The sequence below is a fragment of the Euprymna scolopes genome, chromosome 11 (genome assembly GCF_053919585.1).
Source record: "Euprymna scolopes isolate OS-2025 chromosome 11, ASM5391958v1, whole genome shotgun sequence".
NCBI classification, from domain to species: Eukaryota; Metazoa; Mollusca; class Cephalopoda; order Sepiida; family Sepiolidae; genus Euprymna; species Euprymna scolopes.
Genome location: NC_136492.1, coordinates 63,481,023 through 63,503,483, shown reverse-complemented (window position 1 = coordinate 63,503,483; position 22,461 = coordinate 63,481,023). Strand labels below are relative to the sequence as shown.

Here is a 22,461-nt window from a genome sequence, read left to right as displayed (position 1 = left end):
TTTATTCCAAAAGTATCGCAAACAAAATCAAATAAACAACGTTAGAAAAAAAGTGTTTAAAATATCTTCTTCAGAAAAAAAAAAACCAGTTGATGAGACACAAAGTTAGATTACCGGTGATCAAATCCACGAACACTCGCATGAGGAAACGGTAAAGGATTATGACGCAACATACCGACCGGTTCTTGTTTGTAGAATGGAGGTAATAAATATCATAAGTACTGGTAACTGATATTCAATACATATACCAGTAAATGAAGATGTAATAGAAGATTGTGATACAGCCCCTAATATACGGAGAGTCCAAATAAAATCATAAAAAACGAATATATAGCTATCGCATCAATGGTGATATTTGTTGATAGTTTAATGACGTCACTTCATTTTCGAACAACATTTTCAAACATAATTCGTTTTGAAAAATGTAGAATGCGCAAAAGTATTGTTTTGATATCAAATTATTGTAACAATTTCAGTCCTCGTTCATATACAAATGCATATTTCAATTGCATTATTTTATTAGCAATAGTCGTTGGGTTGAATACGAGTCATAAATTAGATTGCTTTCACTTTCACTTTCACTTTCGCAGAGAGACACGACTCAGCAGATCAAATGAATTGACAAAATTTTGCGCGCGAATGGAATTCAAAGGCTGGAAAAGAGACGAGAAATACGAATATGGCGTCAAATAAATTAAATACTCTTTGGAGTATGAAAGAACAAAACTAACAGATTCCAACAAATTTAAACAATAAAACATACAAGTGCGAAAAAGTTAAATGTGGCTTTTTCTTTTTAATCAAATCGGTGTAAATTAACTCAGTGAAAAAGATTCAATTATTATTATCACTATCATCACTATTCTTCTTCTTATTTATGCTCACTAAGGGTTCTCAGCAATTATCATAATAACATGTGGTGTTCACTGGATTCTGGGTGACAACAAGTCTCTACAGATTTCAAGTACTTTTCCGATTGCCTTTGCAAATAGCGTTATCGCAGCAGTCGCTTATAATTAATTTCTCATTGACTGCGACCATTAGTTTTCACTGAAATTTGGGTGGAAATAAGCCTTCTTAGTCCCAGTATCCTTCGAACTCATCCAGTGGAGGTCTGATTAGTGATCTCTTTTCTCGCTCATTCCATCCTCCTCGACTCTTCACAACTTTGTGTGATATCAGCATAGATTTTTAGCTCCTGGGATGGGGTCAGAGTTTATATTTCTTGCAGTTTTATTATTATTATTATTATTATTATTATTATTATTATTATTATTATTATTATTATTATTATTATTATTATTGACCCAACAAGAGTTTTCACGCACGTCATTATCAGAAGAAGTGCTTATCCCCTCAAATCATTGCAAATCAGTTTACGTCATCTCAACAACTGTTTACTATTGATTTCTGGGAGTTTCTTCGGAATCCTGTGATTTTCCCCTTTTTAATTTACCTGCGGTTAGTAAACGTTTGATGTTTATGTAGGTTATTTCCGCATTTAAAGATTTTTCTTAATATCCCGTCTGTTTTCATTTTTTATGCGTTTTGTTACTAATAAGTAATTGCTTATCAAAACATTGAAGATGATCATATGGTATTGTGTTGAGAAGTAGCTTTGTGGTATTTTGTTTAAGTAATGGGATAATCTGGGAAATAAACTTTGTTCATGGAAGTTCTGTTTGAGAGAGAGAGAGAGAGAGAGAGAGAGAGAGAGAGAGAGAGAGAGAGAGAGAGAGAGAGAGGAAATGTATTTTCTGTAATTGTAGCTAAGCGAGTTCTTGTTGAGAATGTTTCAGAGGAGAGTACTAGTGATTGGAGTTTACTCAATCACATATAAAATAACGATAGAGTGTAAAAAGACTTGCAACATCTCTTTATGTGTGAATGAGGCTATAGAAAGAGAAGAGAAGATCTCACACTAGATTACGAAGTCGGTTTTGCATTCTGTTAAAGTAAAAGAGGACGTTTCGTGCAGGATATCCCCAGATATGACAATACTATTCCATTAAGTATGGTATAAATCTTCCGTTTGATTCTAATTTCACCTAGTTATTTTTATCATGTTTTTTTTTCGGAAATGTTTATACTGCACCTAAAATTCTTCTTTGCGTGTCTTTGAAGCATGCGGTCAAACTATTGGATATTTGGCAGGTGACCCTGTGAAGAGAGGCATTCGATGAGTTGCACACACGCAGATTAATTTCATTTGAGGAATCTGAGGCTTTCACAGGCTATTGAACTGCATAATTTGACCAAAAATATGTGAGAGTAATATCGGTCAAAGAAGTAGAACAATAGATAATGGGAAATATAAAAATTCCAGAATGAAAAGATGATTATATAACAGAAAGCAAAAGCAAACAACACAGAGACAAAAGGTTAGTCACAGAACGAAGACAAGCTGCAAAAAACATCCTACAACACCCCTGCCACGCGCCGTCATTGATGTCACAAACGTCATACTAAAATCTAAAAGGTTTGCATGGGGAATAAACAAAATATTTTATAATCTAGCTGTGTGTGTTTTATTTCGCTGCTAAGTATCTGCAGTGTCAATTTCAATGATGATATGGAGGTGGCTCAGGTTAGAACGCTTCAAGCAGCCATTGATTGGTATTATAGTAGTTTTGTTCACGCTTCATATTCCCTTCAGTTCTCTGGCAAGTTCCATGCATTTGCTTCGTTTTTCTGGCTCCTTGGTTTTTACTCTGTTCAACGCTGTGATGTCGAAATCTACAAATTTGCTGTTTCTGCCTCATTGACCATTATCACGTCGGCTCCACATGCTTGTCTGTCTGTACCTCCATGCCCCAAGGAATTTCGCGATTTTCGTGTCCTTTTATGCTTGTATTATTTATCTGTATGCTTAAAGTGAAGGCGTTTGTATCTCCCGTAGTGAATTCCGTACCCACGCAACCATGTTTACTTTTCTTATTCAGTCAGAGGTAGTTTGCTGCATTCACTTATAATGTGGCGTACTGTCTCGTCTCTTTATCTACAGGGTCTACATTTACAGCCTTCCTGGACGCTATCTATTTTTCCTTTGCTATAGTTTATTTTTGATTCGATGTTAGTTATTGACATGTATTTCTCACAATAGTTGACAATGATCTTTGGCCTACCTTCGAATCCTAGTGACAGCAAGTTTATTAATTAATTCAAGAACACGCTGTTTAATGCATTATGTTGTAATGTAAATTTATAAATTGATAAAATAAATTAAAAAAATAATTTCCATACCATGTTATACATCACACTTTTAAACCATTGTACATTTATTTTAGCCATGTTAAAAACATGTTGTTTTTTTTTACACAGGAGACGTTTCACTATTTTAAGTAATTTAAATGTAATTTGAATTGAAGCATATAAAGTATCCAGATTTTAAGCGAAACAGAAATCAAAAACTGCCTGAAGACGACCGAAGGAAATCAGTTGAAAGTACTTGCAAAAAAAAAACAACAACAAAAAAACTAAACTAAAAAGCAGATTGATGAAAATGACTATGGAACTTTCTTACACAAATTCGATCGATATTAGAACGACACTATGAAAAATGGAGAAATTACAAAAAAAAAAAGACAATTAAGCATAAACACTCCGTGCTGTTCAACAATGTTTGTTTAAATGAAAACATGCAGCCGAAATACACAACAGACATTTGAGAAGAAATATTTATGGGCACTGATTCTTGTTCCGTTGGTTACAGCCGCCGACTGTCAACGTGATGGCTGTAAGTTCGATCCACGGCTGAGAAAAGGTGTATGTCTAGCCGCACGGATGAGTTGTGATACAACGAAACAGTACTGTATGTGGATGACTAATACCCCCCCTCTTTGGGTTGAACACTTTGACTATATATATATATATATATATATATATATATATATATATATATATACGTATATATTAAACGCTGTTCTATTGAAAATGGTTTATCTTGTTGTTTAGCCCGCAGAGCTTTGTGGAAGGTCAATGTAAACAAAACAAACGCAGGAAAATGTAAGTGCTTAAAAGCCAATCCCCCAGAAGAAATGAATTGAAGGCGATACTTGGAAATCCCTGCATAGGAGAAGTTGGACGCCCACCATGAGCAATGAATTGTCTTGCCATAAATCTCTCAGTTGCTCTATACATGAGCGGCTTTGGCCAACATCTAATGAAAACGTGCCCAAATTAAAATATTACTCTATTTATGAAATAAAAAAGAAAAAAAAGATAAAAAGAAAAATAGATAAGAAAAGAATTATTCAACTTTAATTTACACTTCTGAAAGTAATATTCATTTTTTTTTTCAACTGTGCACATTAATTGAATAAATTAAATAATTGCGAAAGATCTTGATAAGACATCTTAATAAAACGGTTGAGCTTGATACAGTTAGCAACCGTTTATAGACTGATAGGATCCTTATTCTTCCTTATCATGAGTTATCTATTGAGTATCACTGCTAAAAAGAAACGTTAGGAAAGTCAAGTAATAAGTTTTGTAAATTAGTCTAATAATTAAAATACTACGAATTTGTAGCATTGGTTTCTTCCTCAACATAAATACCCCCGACTAAACCCACAAGCAGCAAAATCTCGCCCTTTTACTGTATAGGTTTCTAGATTCCAGCAAACATTCTAATCTAATAGTTTCTTTCTTAGAATCGCTAGAATTTTGAATTCCCTCTCTGTTTCCTGCTTCTTCAACTGTACTCATATGTTGAAAATTAAATGTAATGATAACAGACATTTCGATTTACAACTCTCTAGATAGTGCCTATTTTTTAATGCTTACAAATCGAAGCAATATGTGTTGTTGAAACTGGAAAAGAGTTAAACAGAACGTAAACAGCAGTAAATTATTTAAATTAGTAAGAATAAACTAAATCTATTAAATATCAATGAACATCATCAGAAATGATTAAATTATTCAACAGAGTCATTACGAAGAAAAACAAAGGGGAAATAAAGATTATGTAACTTACACAGTCTGTGGTACAAACCAGATGCCCAGAAGCAAGATGCCAAGCTTCCACATGTTTAAACAATCTGAAAAAAAAAAATATAAATATTAAAATACTTTCAGTTAACACATTCTTTTTTTTACATCTCTCTTTTAAGTACCACACAATTCATAAGATAAGATACACACAATTTATGTACATACAATTTATAAGATGAGAGTGTATACCATCTGTCAAAAATTATGTAAAAAAAAACAAACTCCTTCGATATTGTTCACACTAATATTCATATTCATATAAATTAAGTTCTGAATCAATGAAGTTAAAACAAATAAACAAAAAAGAAAGAAAACATCTCAAGCTGGAAAGTTACAAATCGAAAAAAAAAAAACAACAAAAAAACGCGTTAAATAGTATAAAAAGAAAATAGAAAAAAGAAAACGCCTTATGTAAGTGATATTACAGACTCAAAAAGAAGGAACAGGGGTGACAGCTAAAAAGAAAGAAAAAAGAAGTGATAGCCGAAAAAGAAGAGGAGAAAGGAGAAAGAAAAAAAGAAAAAAAAGGAAAAGGAAAGAATAGAATGGAAAGACGGGAGGAAGACAGAAAAGTAGTCAGTGTATTTATATTAGATTACTATAATGGATGGGGAGGAGTGAAGATAATATGCCAAGCAAAAAAGCGTTTTACATGACATAACAAGATATATATATATATATATATATATATATATATATATATATATATATATATATATATATATATATATATATATATATATATATACATAAGGAGGTTTGAATGAATATCAAGCTACAGAGTCAAAGGTGACTTTGCAACAGGTTTCGAATTATTCAACCAGTCATTATATATATATATATATATATATACATATATATATATATACACACACACACACACACACACACACACACACACACACACACACACACACACACACACACATATATATATATATATATATATATATATATATATATGTGTGAGTGTGTGTGTGTGATTCTTACGCGGTGAAGCTATTTAATTTATGCAATATGTGAAGCGCTTGTAAGGTTTTCTGGATTGTTGCAACTGATGTTTATCATAATTAAAACAAGTGATTCAAATTATTGCGCATACAGAAACCAAAATGCAATAACACTAACGACGACGTGTATTTATAACGAACACCAAATCAACAACGTTATGTTTTACGCGCTAAAGAACGAAAGTAATTATGCAATATGGCTGCATTGACTGCAAAAGAGTTCGCTTTTCTTAGGCTTCTTGTTTGACCAGTGGCTTTCCACCTCTTAACAATATTTAGATTTTTCCTTCGATTCCGAGAGAATTGTAGCGTAGCTAAAAAAAAAAAGACCCGCCAAAAAGTAAAATAATAAAAAGGAAAATCTAAAAAGCAAACGGAAAATATGTCCTAGTACATAAAAAATAAAAAAAAAACAAAAAACAAAAACAACGAAGTTAAAAACCACTTAATCAAAATAGATTTCCGTAAAAGTTTGCAAGCCACTCATCTAAACATCTCGTATATATCTTGAAGTCAACAAGCGATATTAAGCGTGACAGACCGACATACTGACGGACAGATATTCATATTCAGATGAGTGAACGTATCTAAAATAATATACGTTGATCTTAAGAGACACATTCCAGAGATTTCTCTTCCTTATTTTTACTCTGGTTGATCCTAAACAAGGCATATTACCACTTGAACATAAGAGGCTACTATTTGGGACCATGTCCACAGGGGACTATGTGAGGAGATAAGCGATATGTCTGTTCACATTATATTTAAATTTCTGCATGGTTCTCCAGCCAGGGAAGCAGAAAACAAGGAGGGAATTTCAAATTCTAGCAACCCGAGTGAAAAGGTGGGATTTTGTTGCTTGCCAAGTTTGCCAGAGTATGTACATCAAGATGGTACAAGGGCAAAAAGTTCAGCAGAGCACATTCTAAAGCAGGTACAGAGGTGCAACATTACGGCGATGGGGCAGGAGTTGGAGCTTGGCTGATAATGCGGGAGTTATTAGATTGGGGATTCTTTTTGGGGATACTGGCTACTCCTTAAGTAGTTGCACTAACGAGGCTTGAGAGTCTTGTCTACTATTAAATCTGTAGCTAGAAGGGGGAGGGGTTCTATTGATTCATACCTTAAAAAGCGTTTAAGTGTACGTCTCTATTATATCTATGTATTTATATTTACTTTTGATTTCGTTTTCATTTCGGTGAATGTTCATCTATTCTTTTCATGCTCCGTTCTTTTGTTTATATATTTACCTGCAATTCCTAAAGAACTACTTTGATTCTCTTAGCGTATTTATCGCCCATAGAACTTCTTTCTCACGGTACCATTTATATGATTTGTATATCCGTAAAGATATAAAGAAAGTTTTATCCACACGTAAAGAAAAAAGGAAATGTTTTTTTATCCCAACATAAAGATAATAAAAGAAATATCTCTACCTCAATGTAAAATATCAATGAAATGTTTTTACACTGACGTTAAGAAATAAAAGATGTACATTTACCCTAATATAAAATAAAAATTAAAAACACTTTCTCCTCAGGTAAAAAAAAAATGTTTATTCTAATATAAACATGTAAAAGAAATATTTTTATATGAAAGATATATTTTTACTCTAACATAAAATATCAATGAAATAATGTTATTTAAACGTAAAGATATACAAATAAATATTTTTTACCCTAACGTTAAAATATAAAAGAAATATTTCTGCCCTAATATAAAATACTAACAAAATGAATAACCCTAACGTAAAGACATAAAAGAAATATCTCTACTCAGATATTAAATATAAAAGAAATACTTCATCATAGCATAAACATATAAAAATATATTTATCCAAACGAAAATATTTAAAAAAATATTTTATATTAAGGAAAAATATAAAAGTAGTATTTTATCCTGACAAAAATATACTAAATATATTTTTTATCCCAACTTAAAATATAAAAGTAATATCTTATTCTAATGTAAAATTATGAAGAAATATTTTCATCCTAAACTAAAGATGCAAAAATATTTTATTATGCTAAGTTAAATATATAAAAGAAAACTTCTACTTTAACGTAAAATATAAAGGGATATTTATATCATAACGTGATTATCAAAAGAAATGTTTTTATCATAACGTAAATATATAAAGAAACATTTTTATCATAACATAAATATATAAAGAAATATTATTATCATAATATAAATATTTGAAATAAACATTTTTATCCTAACATAAACATATAAAGCAATATTTTTATCCTAACGCAAATATATAAAGAACAGTTTTGATCATAACGTAAATATATACAGAAATATTTTTATAATGACGTAAATATTTTAAAGAACTATATTCATCATAACGTAAATGTATAAAAATATTTTTATCATAGCGTAAATATATAAAGGAATATTTTTATCATAGCATAAATATACAAAGAAATATTTTTATCTTAATGTACGTGTTTTAACGAAATATTTTTATCTTAATGGAAGTATTTTAAAAAGTATTTTGATGATAACGTCAATATATAAAGAAATATTTTTTTCTCCTAACGTAAATTTATAAAGAAATATTCTCATCATAACGTAAATATATAAAGAAATATTTTTATCATAACGCAGATATATAAAGAAGTATTTTTGTCATAGCGTAAATATTTTAAAGAAAATTTTTTATCATGACGTGGATATGCAAAGAAATTTTTTATCCTAACGCAAATTTATAAAAAATATTTTTATCATAAAGTAAGTATTTAAAGAAATATTTTTATCATAACGTAAATATTAAAAAAAATTATCATAACGCAAATATATAAAGAAATATTTTTATCACTACGTAAATATATGAAGAAATATTTTTTATGCTAACCTAAACATTTCAAATAAATATTTTTATCATAAAGTAAATATATGAAGAAATACGTTTATCACTACGTAAATATATGAAGAAATATTTTTTTATGCTAACCTAAATATTTCAAATAAATATTTTTTATCATGAAGTAAATATATAAAGAAATATTTTTATCATAACGTCAATATTTAAAATAAATATTCTTATCGCAATGTAAATATTAAAATAAATATTTTTATCCTAACATAAATATATAAAAAACATTCATCAACACGTAAATATATAAAGAAATATTTTTATCATAATGTAAATATTTTAAAGAAATATTTTAATCCTAACGTAAATATTTGAAAGAAATGTTTTATATTAACGTAAATATATAAAAAATATTCTTATCATACCGTAATTATTTAAAAAATATTTTATCCTTACGTAAATATATAAAGAAATATTTTTTGTCATAAAGTAAATATTTAAAATCAATATTTGATCATAATATATGTATATAAATAATGTTTATTTTACCATAACGTAAATATATAAAGAAATATTTTTTATCATAAAGTAAATATTTAAAATCAATACTTGATCATAATATATATATACATATATATATATATATATATATATATATATATATATATATATATATATATATATATATATATATATAAATAATGTTTATTTTACCATAACGTAAATATATAAAGAAATATTTTCTATCCTAACGTAAGTATATAAAAATATTTTTTATCATAACAGCCTTATATACAGAAATATTTGTATCATAAAGTTAATATATAAAGAAATATTTTCTCATTATGTAAATATATAAACCCTTTTTATTTTAATATAAATATTAACAAAATTTTTCATTCTAATATAAATATATCAAATGAATATTTTCATCATAAAGTGAATACTTAAAATAAATATTTTATCCTAACGCAAATATATAAAGAAGTATTTTTTATCATAACGTAAATATATAAAATAAATATTTTTATCCTAACGTAAATATTTAAAATAAAGATTATTCTAAAAAAGTAAGTATGTAAAAATATTATATCCTTATATGAAATATAAAAGAAATATTGCATCCAAACGTAAAATATGAAAACATAGTTTTATTCTAACGTAAATATAAAAATAAAATATTTTTTATTCTAGCATAAAGATATAAAAAAATGTTTTTTCCTAACATAAGAATATAAAAGAAATATTTTTTATTCCTACAGTAAAGATATAAACGAAATATTTCATTATTCTAACGTAAATATATAAAAGAAATATTTTCATCTTAACGTAAAGTTTTAAAATAAATATTTTGTATCCAAAACTAAAAGTGTAAAAATATTTCATTACGCTAACGTAAATATATATAAGAAGTATCTATATTCTTACGTAATGTCATTAAGGATATATTTTTATCTGAACATATTATTAAAGAAGTATTTTCATCCTCACATAATGATGTTAAATAAATATTTTATTCTAATATAAAACTTTTAAAACAAATATTAAATAACATTTTTACTATTTTTTTTTCATGGTACCATATGTATTCTTTTTTATTTGAATCTATCTATCTCCCCGCCCGTGTCTTCCATACTATTGCTCTTTGCTTTCTTTATTTCTCTTTTACTATTTTGTGCGACGTCTTTTATTTTAATTTTCCTTAACTCAACTCTCTTCCATTTCCTTTCTGTATGTTTCTTCTTAAAACTTATTCCCGCGTTCTCTTTCTACCTTGCAAATCACAAGTTCAGTTTCAAATCAAATCCTTTTTCATAGAATCTGATCAAACAACTAGATTACCTTAGATTACCGATACGTATACCGAGAAGTTATACACTCGCGGTCCAACCGGATTACACATCGATTCGCGTGATTTCTGGTAAAGTACACAAAGCTATCGCTCTTGGCGCTTACGTCTGGATACCAACAGATGTTTTTAATTAGTCACAGAAGGCAATGAAAGAAAAAAGGGAAGGTAATCCGCATAGGCAAAAAGCGTGCCGAATGACCTGAACGCCGTCTTGGAAGTTTTCATGTTTGTATCATAGATCAGTCGCCGCTTAATCCTTGTCCGTGACATCGATGCGCGCCGTACTTATCAAAAACTAACATTTTTGCAACGAATCGGTTATTGGTATCGCCGCATGCTGATCGATTTTCAGTTCTTCCCATTTTCTTAGATAAGAGCAGCTTTTCCTGATTAGTTGATTTATCTAGGTGACAAATTAAGCCGTATTGGTGATAATTAAAAAGAATTAAAAAGTTATAGGGAGACAACATTCCCAGTCTCATAATCGCAATAACTTTGCTATAATAACTGTACTGACAATGTAGTGATAATTGTTATATACACAAGGTTGTTATTTTTACTGTACTGACAATAACTTAATGATTACTCACACATTATAATAAGTGCTGTAATTTAATAAGTTAATACTTACCGAATTACAATATTTTCATCATTACTATACTGATCATATGGTAATGGTCAGTGTTCTAATAGTATTGTAATAGTTACACTACTTACAATGCGTTTATGATTACTGTACTGACAATGCTGTCATGATTACTGCATTGATAATGTTGTCATGATTACTGCATTGATAATGTTGTCATGATTACTGTACTGACAATGTTGTCATGATTACTGCATTGATAATGTTGTCATAATTACTGTACTGACACTGCTGTCATGATTACTGCATTGATAATGTTGTCATGATTACTATACTGATAATGTTGTCATGATAATGTTGTCATGATTACTGTACTGATTATGCTGTCATGATCATTGTATTGACAATATTGTCATGTATACTGTATTTACAATATTGTCATGATTATTGTACTGATAACGTTGTCATGATTACTGTAGTGATAACGTCGTCATAATTACTGTACTGACAATGTTGTCATGATTACTGTACTGACAATATGTTCATGATTACTGTACAGTACTGACAACGTTGCCATATTACTGTACCGACAATGCTCTCATGATCATTGAATTGACAACGTTATCATTATTACTGTACTGACAATGGTGTCATGATTACTGTACTGAAAATGGTGTCATGATTATTGTACCGACAACCTTGTTATGATTATTGTAGCAACAACGTTATCATGATTACTGTACTGACAAGTCTGCCTTGATCTTTGTACTGAAAACGTCGTCATTATTACTGTAGTAACAATGTCGTCATCATTACTGTAGTGACAATGTTATCATGATTCCTGAAATGAAAATGCTGGCATGAATTTTGTACTGACAACGTTGTCATGGTCATCATACTTACAACTTTGTTATGATTAGTTAATTGGCAACATTTTTATGGCTATTGCACTGACAACGCTAGCGTAATTAATTCGCTGACAACATGGTTACTATTATTGCACTAATAATGTAATGAGAACAGAACAATTTCAATAGTAAACCTTTTATTCACAGTTAAAGAATATAAGCAACGTTGTGTTTGTTGACCTTACGTCTACAATGCAATTAATATTGAATATAAAATAGAGTAAGATTTCTCCTGTGCTGTTCACGTGTATTGTTTTCTAACCAATATGATTAAAATCATCCTAAAAGGGCCAAAATTTTATATTTAATCTGATCAATCGTTTTTTCTTTTGACCACTAATTTCATTTCAAGAGTAGGAGTGATCAAACATTACTAAGGTCCATCTACACAGTAGAGAAATACGGAATGAATTTTACATATTACATCGTGCGTTAGATTGCATTATGTTAATCGCTATTCAAACCAGCAACTAAGCGACTAGTAACAATAAATTTCGTTTTCTGATTTAAGATCATACAACCCAATTACAATGACAATCCTAAGAACATTCTTAGTATATACATAGAAAGTTAGATTCAAGCTTTCTTTTTGTAAACTAAAACAATAAACAGTATGGACTATTTTTACTTTCAACTAAAAATATGAGAGTTTCGGTTTTTCTTATAATTACTAGTACATTTTTCGTTGTCATATGGTGAAAAAAGTTGTAAAAAGTTGTACTATAATCAAATAAATTATAAAATTATTCCGTAAATAGTATATACAATTGCTATTCAGCAATTATTACATTATCCTTCCAAGGAGTTAAATAATAGAGGAAAGAGAAAGTGTGCAGATTCACTGAAGTAACGATTATTTGCGTTCGACGCTCCAGATGAGAAATTTGCAGTTAAAGCAGACCAATCTCTATAAAAACTGGGTCGATCATAGTCGTCGTGCTGCGCAAGATATTATCAGATCTAACAGCTCCACTGACATAGCAACTACAATTAATAGATGTACACACACACACACACACACACACACACGCACACGCACACACACACACACACACGCACGCACGCACGCACACACGCACACACACACACACACACACACACACACACACACACACACACACACACACACACACACACACACACACACACACACACACACACACACACACACACACAAGTATATTATTTAAACGCCGGTTTTCTTAAAGATAGAATTATTTTATTGACAAGTACATTTAACCTATGAAATAATACTTTTCATCTAGTGTGTGTGTACAGAAAAATATTTAACCCCAACCTCAACAAAATTAAAACACAAACATTGTTTCGAGCACGATTATTTTGAGTTATAAAATAAGAAAATTCAAGTGTTCCTTGCCTTTTGGAAGTTTTTAATTCGTTATCGATTCCAATTTATTTCCTTAAATTAATATTTGCTTCTAACTAACCATTTTTTCTTTTTTCCTTGAACAATAAGATTTTTTCGATAAGAACGTATTCGCTTCAGTTTAGTTTAAATATTAATTATGTCGGCCCGAACTTTATGAACACAGAGATGCTTTTCACTAATGATCTTCATATATTGAGCTCCTCATTGTCTTAATAAAAATATCACATTTCCATATTACATATTTAACATGAACTATTACACTTGTTTATAACACTGTATTACTATGTATTTGTTCAACTTATTTATATATCACAGTCATACGTACACGTAATTTTCTTTATTATTACGTTTTATATCGCGACCAACATTAAATTTATGATCTGTTAGTATTTTCCGTGGATTTATTATTCATGATCATGGTGAATCTATTTTTATCTTCTTAATGACTTTTCCACAATCATTTTTAAGATGCTTTCTAGTAAAACACATGCATGCAGTACTAAACATTTCAAACCAAATCTACCTTCTGTTGCCAGCAAAAAAAAAAAAAAAAAAAAAAAATTACATTTTCATAATGTCTGCCTTTGGAAGAATAAAGGATTAACAGATTTTGATTTATGGAACACAAGTTATATTTAGTTATTTATTGTTTAATTCTAAAGACAATCGTTCCCCAATGCGAACGTGATGGACACTTTTTGGTTTCGCCGAAGTTTCACTGATACATTTATTGGAATCACATTACTTTATTTTAATCGGAGAAGCGCGCTTTCTTATATTAGCAATACATTAGCGTGTACCTGCAATAAATTTAGTACTGTGACAGTGCTTCGCGTTGTGAGCATGCGTTTGTCTCTTGGATTGCTCTGCGAGATAATAGGACTCAATAGATCCGATGTTGCTATGACAACTCGATCGGCATGCGGTATTTTTTCTTGCTGCATGAGATAGTAGCATTGATGTAGGTTTTATTTTACAACTTGGCCGCACTTCCTTTTGCAGACAATATTTTGGCTATACTCATTTTATTAAACTGTCACATTTTCTTATATACCGATTTAGTCAGGCGGGAACAGACTTTAATAATTCGTTAATAATTTGTATTATTTGGATTATTCGGGCTGTTCTTCTCATCTTACGTGTTATGTTTACACTGTTTCGATGGGTATAACCTCCAACCTTCTTCAGGTGTATCTTGTCGAACACAGCGATCATTCTGTCAAACTCGGGAATCTGCACAGAATTTCAAACAGAACAATGCACGAGGGTAGGCTGCTCTCGTTCCCCGAGCTACAACCGAGTAGAATTCCTAAGTAATTCGAAGTTGTATTCTTGGTATCGCCTATACTGAAGATTAACCTTCAAGCTCCAGAAGAGTGTCACGTAGAGCTGATTTTAACTAGTACTTTATCTGTTATACCACAGTTCCTTGTAAAAATTCCATGCAAATTCCCGAATTCGGTCAATAAGATTCCCAATTTTAACAGAAAGATCCCAAGTTCGACAAGATTCACCCGAAGACGGTCGGATATTACATCGACCGAAAAGTTGTGAAAAAAACAAACACGCATTATAAAAACAATAATCCGAATAATCCAAATAATAACAATTATTAATATCCATCTAAAAAATTCAGAAACATAATATCGTTAATGATTATCGTAAAAGTTAGAAAGGGCAGGCTTAACATACGTCCAGTTAATCTGCACATTCTTTGTTAAACGTAACCGACCAACGGACTGACCAACGGGCAGAGCCTATTATATATTTCTTTTTAACTTTTTATTCACTTAAAACAAGGCATATTCCAACTTGAACGTAAAGGGCTAATATTTGGGATCATTTTTACTATGAAAGGAGTTGATCAGCGAGATGTCTCTTCGTATTATACTTACACCTCTGCATGTTAATACAGACAGGAAAACAAAAGACAAGGGGCAATAAAAAATCTTACAGGTCACGGAAAGAATCTGTTAGAATAGAAAGCTATCGGGATCTAGGGACCTTAATAGTGAAAGAGTGGGATTTTGTTGCTTTTCCGGTTAGTTAGAGTTATATAGGTCGAGAGAGTCAATCTGCTTTGAGTTCGTCAGAGCACATTCCATTAAAGTACTTGTAAAACAGACACAGTGCGTGATCTATTGGGTTAGAGACTCTTTTTTGGACTCTATCTTAGAGGCAGAGAGAGAAAGAGAGAGGCAGAGAGAGAGAGAGAGAGAGAGAGAGAGAGAGTAGTGGTAGATGCACCAATCCAGATGTGGTAATAATACTCCATGCATGAGCGAATTGTGGCCATGTAAAAATTTAGGATGTTTTGAGGTGAGAATAATTTTCTAGCACTGTACAAGAAACCCACCTTCTTGCAGCAGCGTCGACAATGTCCTCTATGTATTTGTTCGAGTTCATGTTGCATATGAACTATGGGCTCTCACGTAGAGTGTTATTAGCTATGGCAATCGATGGTGAAGATTTCTCATAATTGTTAAAACTATTTAAGAATGTTATTTCAATTGTAAGCATATCACATCGAAAAAATAAAACGCGATTTAAAACTTCAGTGTGGACAGACTGACCGAGTAACGACGGACCGAGTATTTTATAGAATTACATGGACGCATATAAAACGACCTTAGATTCATAAACAATTCTAAATACTACAGACTCCTCGATTTAACATTCGCAGGCAATGTGGATTGGAATAAATACATAAAAGATGCTGCCAAGTCTGCTGCAAAGGAGGTAGGTTAGTTCTATCGGAATAGAAAACTCGCACTTGATAGTATCCCATACCTCTCTAAAGTCACCGTCTGTCCATTCATTGTTGTCATATATGACCTGGTGCAGCAACCATTAATCTCTTACAGAACAAAGTACAAAATAATTATTTCAACTAGTTTTTGCAGGTGATACCTGTATGCACGATTCTAAATTATCCGAAGGCTAATGGACTTGAAATTGGATGCTCATCACACTTGTTGACCCAGGTTTTCGCAAGTAAACGATGATTTTTTTCGTAAATTTCATTATATTATGCCGAAAGGCGTGTATATTTTGCATATGGAAGGAATCCCGCTTTCAACGGCGACAATTTTATGCCCGTCTCATGTCGATTCATCCATAAATCTGATATGTAAACATATCGACTCGAAGAGATTTTGACATCATCAAAGGAATAATCTACGGGTTATTCATTCAACTAGAAAGTTATATAACTTTCTTTTCAATAGTTCTCTGCCACCTCAACTGTTTCTCTGCCTGTCTCTGTCTGTCTGTCTGTCTGTCTGTCTCTCTCTCTCTCTCTCTCCCTATATATATATATATATATATATATATATATATATATATATATATATATATAATGTTTCGCCCCTCTTACCGGAAATCCACAGTCAAGAGTGATCGGTCTGATATATATATATATATATATATATATATATATATATATATATATATATATATATATATACTGACACGTCCACTGACACGTGTTTCGTCGTCTACAACTCATCTGAGTGACTGAATCTAGCGAGATTCGAAATAATATATGATAAGACGCCTAAACCTCTTCCACTGGGCTATCTCGCACGACCACTGAATATGTCGCGTTTTACGTAGATGTTGTTTATTTGTTTTTTTTTTTGTTAACGATGAATTCAATTATTTATACAAAAATGCATTTTTACCTAAATACGATTTCGGAATAATTTAGACGTAGACGACGAAACACGTTTCAGTGGATAATCATATTTTAAAAACAATACATATGCCAGTCCCCATTTGGGGGTACCAAATTGGTTAAAGGGAAAATTATTCGCAACTCGCGTTTAGGTAAAAAATACATTTTCGTATAAATAATTGAATTCATTCAAAAAGTATCGCTAACACACACACACACACACACACACACACACACACACACACACACACACACACACACACACACATATATATAATTGTATTTACACGTCGAAATCACATAACTGATCCGCTATCAGAGGTGTTAATGAAATTAAGTGACAAGATTCAGGATTATAAATTCGAACCTGTCGGTAGATAGACCAATCGTAAAATACATTTCTTTTAGTTTGTCTTACAAAATACTGGGCCAACCTGGCTGAAAATTTGTGTGGACTTTTGTTATGATAAAGCACAGCGAACTAAGTATTATGATATCCGTTCGATGCAGAGTTGTAGATTAATATGAATTAATGATTAGTCACGACAATACCATATTTACTCTGGAAGTTTTCTCGGAAATTACTGAGCAGATTTGGTTGGCAATTTGTATGAACCTTTTTATGATAAGGTGCAGCGAACGAAGAATTATAGTATCCGTTCTAGAGATTAATAGGGATTAGTCACTGCAATATCACGTTTACTATAGAATTTTGGGATAAAGCACTCATTTTATAGAATTTTCGTTTTGTTTTACTCATAGAATAAGGAAATTCGCTGACAATAGTTGTAACTAGACAAGTATTTGTTGTGAGTATTTTACAGGATGGGGAAATAGATTAGAGCTCAATCGTGTACCTGTCATGAAAATAACAATAGAAAATATGTAGACTCGCAACGTCGTTTCTTGTGTGAGTATTTTCTCGGCTGATGCTGAGTAATGTCATCCATATCTAGTCTTTGAAAAGTGAAATCGAAACTATTTCAGTAAAAAATAAAAAAAGATGAGACGAAAACGTAAAAAAAAAAAAACTAGATAAAAATAAATTAAATTCACAGTTTTAATCTATTGTCAATTATCAACTCGTTTTGTTTCAAAGGTATCAGAATACGCCATTTTCTCGTGCAGTCTTTTTCAAATTGTTCACTGATGGTGATTTTCAGCCATTGATCCAACAAGAAAAAAAGTTTAAACTAATAAAGACATGTTTTACGTTTCTGAATTTTTGAGATGCGGATTGGTTATTCGTATTATTTAGATTCCCTGGACTACTATTCTCATCTATAGTGCTATTTTCACAACGTTCCGATCGATGTAATGTCTGTCCTTCTTCATGTATATCTTGTCGAACTCAGGAATATTTTTGTCGAACGAGAATCTTTCTGTTGAACTCGGGCATCTGCACGGGATTTCGAACGGAATCCTTTATTTAATCAACGGGGGTAGCATACTCTATATTTAAGTAGAAATCCTATAAGTAATTCGCAGTTGTATTTTGAACGTCACCTCGCGCAAGGACCAGTGGCGTAGTGGATAAAGTACTTTGTAAATTCAGTGTTAAGTTACATTAGTCTGGAGTTTGAACGTTCAATCTTCAGTGCGGACAACACTTAAAATACAAAGCATAATGCGTTTTTGCGTAATCAACAGCCGCTAGCCATTGACTTCTCGCTGGCAACGACTGTTGGTCCTCACTTGAATTTGGGTGGTAACAAGCCTCCCCCCATTCCCAGTTCTCTTCACACTTATCAAGTGGAGGTTAGTGCTTCTTCTTTTCATTCTCCTTAATCCTTCACAACTATCTGGCGCGGCGTTAGTCTAGGCTGACATTACCATAGCTTTTATTGGTGGGGGTCCGCAGTTAACTTAAAATTTTTCGGTTTCAATGTTCTTTGTATTATGTGATGTTCCTCTATCGTTTTGTTTTACTTCTATTGTAGTTTCCATATGTCCGGTTAGCATTCGAGCGTTTTCCTTAAGATTTCAGCTATTTTTAGCATTACCGTCTATTGCGTAGTCTCAGTTTCCACCATGATTCCGATTTCTCTTAGCAATGTTTTTTTTTCAAAGTTATTTGGGACTGTTTCTAGTGCTTCTACAGCTACTGGTATTACATTAATTCTCTTCATGGTTCATATTCATTTAAGATGGAAAGTTCTGCGCAAGTGTTTCGTTTTTCTGTCTCTTTGGTTTTCACCCCGTGGTCTGCTGGAATAGCAAAATCTACAATTGCTATTTTCCTTCCTTCATGTTAATTATTATGACATCCGGTCTCCTTGGATGGGTTTATTTGTAGGTACCTTATGTTATTCTTCTCCCCTTTTTTCCGTTACTGATACTTCAATTTACCCATTATTGTTCAACTGTAATATTTATTGGTTCTCATATTGCATTTAATTCCACACAAGGTTTACCTAGTAGGCCATTGCTATCTAACACACGCGTCGTTTCATTGAAACATCTTACTCCCCATCATTCTTCTTTGTCTATAATTCTCATCTCGCCATAATTAGGTTACTAGTGTTCTCATCTTGAGTGTCATTTTTACAACATTTCGGTCGATGTAACCTCTAACCTTCTTCAGGTGTATCTTGTTGAAATCGAGAATATTTTTGTCGAACTCGGGATTGTGGCCATAATTTCGAACGGAATTTCAACGGAATTGCATGAAAAAATCAATTGTAAAAGTGATATTCTCCTGACAGTTAAAGGTTCAATTTTCAGTTTGATCGACCGGAAAATACAATTGCGAATTGCTTACTTAGCTTTTATATTTGCGAATTACGTACTTGGCTTTTATACAGATAGAGAATTTCATGGCTGACGGAACAAGAGCATTCTACCCCCGTGAAGGGTTCCGTTCGAAATTCCGTCCAAATTCCCGAGTTCTACAAAAAAATTTCCGAGTTCGACAAGATATACATGAAGAAGGTCGGAGGTTACATCGACCAAACCGTAGTGAAAATGACACTCAAGATGAGAACAGTAGCTCGAAGAATTCAAATAACACGAATAACCAATCCTCATCTCAAAAATTTAGAAACGTAATACAATTTATTTGTTTTTCTTCTCACCTCAAAACCATCCGTATTGCCACTTGTGTGACAGGGGTTTTGCGAAGTTGAATATCGAGATGTCTGTTCACATTATATTTAAACTTCTGTATGCCAGTGCAGTCAGGAAAGCAGGAAACGGGGAGGTAATTCCAAAGTCTAGCAAGAAACTATTAGAGTAGAAGGCTTTCATGTATGTGGGGACATCAACAGTGAAAAGCGGGATTTTGCTGCTTGTCGGGAGTATGTATGTTGAGGAAGCTCAAATGTTATGGGTTCATCAGAGCACATTCAATAAAAGTACTTGTTAAGCAGGCACAGGGATGTACCATTGCGGCGATGGGACAGAGGTTAGAGTTTGGTCGATAGTTCGGTAACTATTAGATTAGTTATACGGACCCAATTAGCTTTCTGTGGGATAAAACTTAAAAGGTTACCTCTGACATGACCTTTGAACTTGTATATTAATAAATGTTCATTAACTACCATTGGCTGGTTTTATCCTAGATGCCCGTGTATGAACCGGGTCTTGATATAAAGGGTACTGAGATTTGAGAAAATCTTTGTAATCCGTTTTCGGCCAGAAATTTGGCTGTTAATCGGCCAAAGTTCAATAATTTGACTTTTGAGAACTCTACCACACTCCTCTGCCAATTTTGGGTATAAAAACTTGAAATTTTAGATATAGGTTTATTGGACATGGATCTAACTTAATAACTTGATTTGAGCCTAAAACAATAAATGTTAAGGGGTCATAATAGGGGGAAAAAGTTAAAAAAAATTGACCTCTGCAGTCTCTACCAAATTACTCAGACAATTTCTGGTCTAACCATTTGAAATTTTACATAAAGGGTATCCAGAGATAGGGCAAGCTTTTTAATCAGTTTGGGGCGAAAAATTTTAATTACCAATATGTATGTATGTATGTATGTATGTTTGCATGTGTGCCTAAAACTTTCGACAGAGGCGACAGATTTTCACAAGATCAGTATTATTTTGAAGTTCGACCGTTCAGATAAAAATACCGATAAATTGGCTAAAAACATTAATTTCTTCACTCTCAACTGGACACTTATCTACAGGGAGGGATCGCATTTTTCACCGATATTTTCGAAAGTCATCCCCTCTTTTCGATTGTCTAGCCTTAATTTAAACTTAAGTCACTTCCGGTTTGGCGGTGGTAGTAACAGCAAAGCCGTCGGGCAACGTCGGGCTGAAATGTTAGTCTAATATATAAAAGGCACCCTGTCTGTCTGTCTGTCTCCATATTTTCAAACTCTATCTCTTCCAAAACTAAAAGTCGCAGAGCGGCGCAAGGGGCCTCAAATGATTGGATTTTGTATGAACCGTTCTTTTATGGGCCCTTAGCTGGTCAAAATTGAAAAAAAAACGTCATATATTTTGTACATTAATCTTAGTTTATTTTTAATCAATTTATATGCGTGTCACGTTGATACAGTGGTAACATCACAAGCTTTGAATACTACAGTTTTGCTTTCGGTTCCAATTCTAGCTGATGGCACTCAAATCCTTTTTTTTTTTACTTTTGAAATCACAACCCTATAATAATATATACGAAATCTGAACAAATTAACATATCATATCTAAGCGTATCTGTAGATCTAGCAGAACGGAAACCATATTGCATGTCACTAAGAAGGTTATTTCTGCTTAGGTGGTTGACTACTCTATTTAATATGGATTCCAGCAGCTTACTCATAACACACAGGAGACTTATAGGTCTGTATTGAGAGGGAGATAACTTATCACCAGAATTCGTAAATACAGGACATACTGATGAGGTTTTCCAGGGTGTTGGGAAGCACTTCTCCTTAGGCAACATTTAAACAGTTTTGTAAATATTGGGGCAAGTTCTGGTTGAAGCTTTTTCAACACTATAATTGGAATGCCGCCAGGGCCAGTTGCTTTACTGGAATCAAGGTTCTTGATTAACTTGGCGACCTCACGCACAGATATTTGTATGTTGCATAACGTGTTGTCTGTTATAGGTGGAAATACGGGGCGTTGATGGCCTTCATCGCATAGGGTAGAATTAGCTGCAAAGTTCTTGGCAAATAGTTTGGCCTTGCCTGATGCTGACGAGATGACCTCAAGTCCATTGATGATGGTTGGGATAGAACGCACGCTTCTGTTCAGGATCGTGTTTGCTATT

At 32.1% G+C, this 22,461-nt stretch overlaps 1 protein-coding gene across 1 annotated transcript in view; it reads right to left on the bottom strand.

Annotated features, from left to right (window-relative positions):
* LOC145287880 (uncharacterized) overlaps nt 1-22,461 on the bottom strand; it is an 83,326-nt gene that overhangs the window by 20,157 nt on the left and 40,708 nt on the right. Inside the window, exon 2 of the mRNA XM_080135792.1 lies at nt 4,976-5,039. Coding sequence (XP_079991918.1) covers nt 4,976-5,028 — 53 coding nt within the window. The 5' untranslated portion in view covers nt 5,029-5,039. The remainder of the gene's footprint in view (nt 1-4,975; nt 5,040-22,461) is intronic.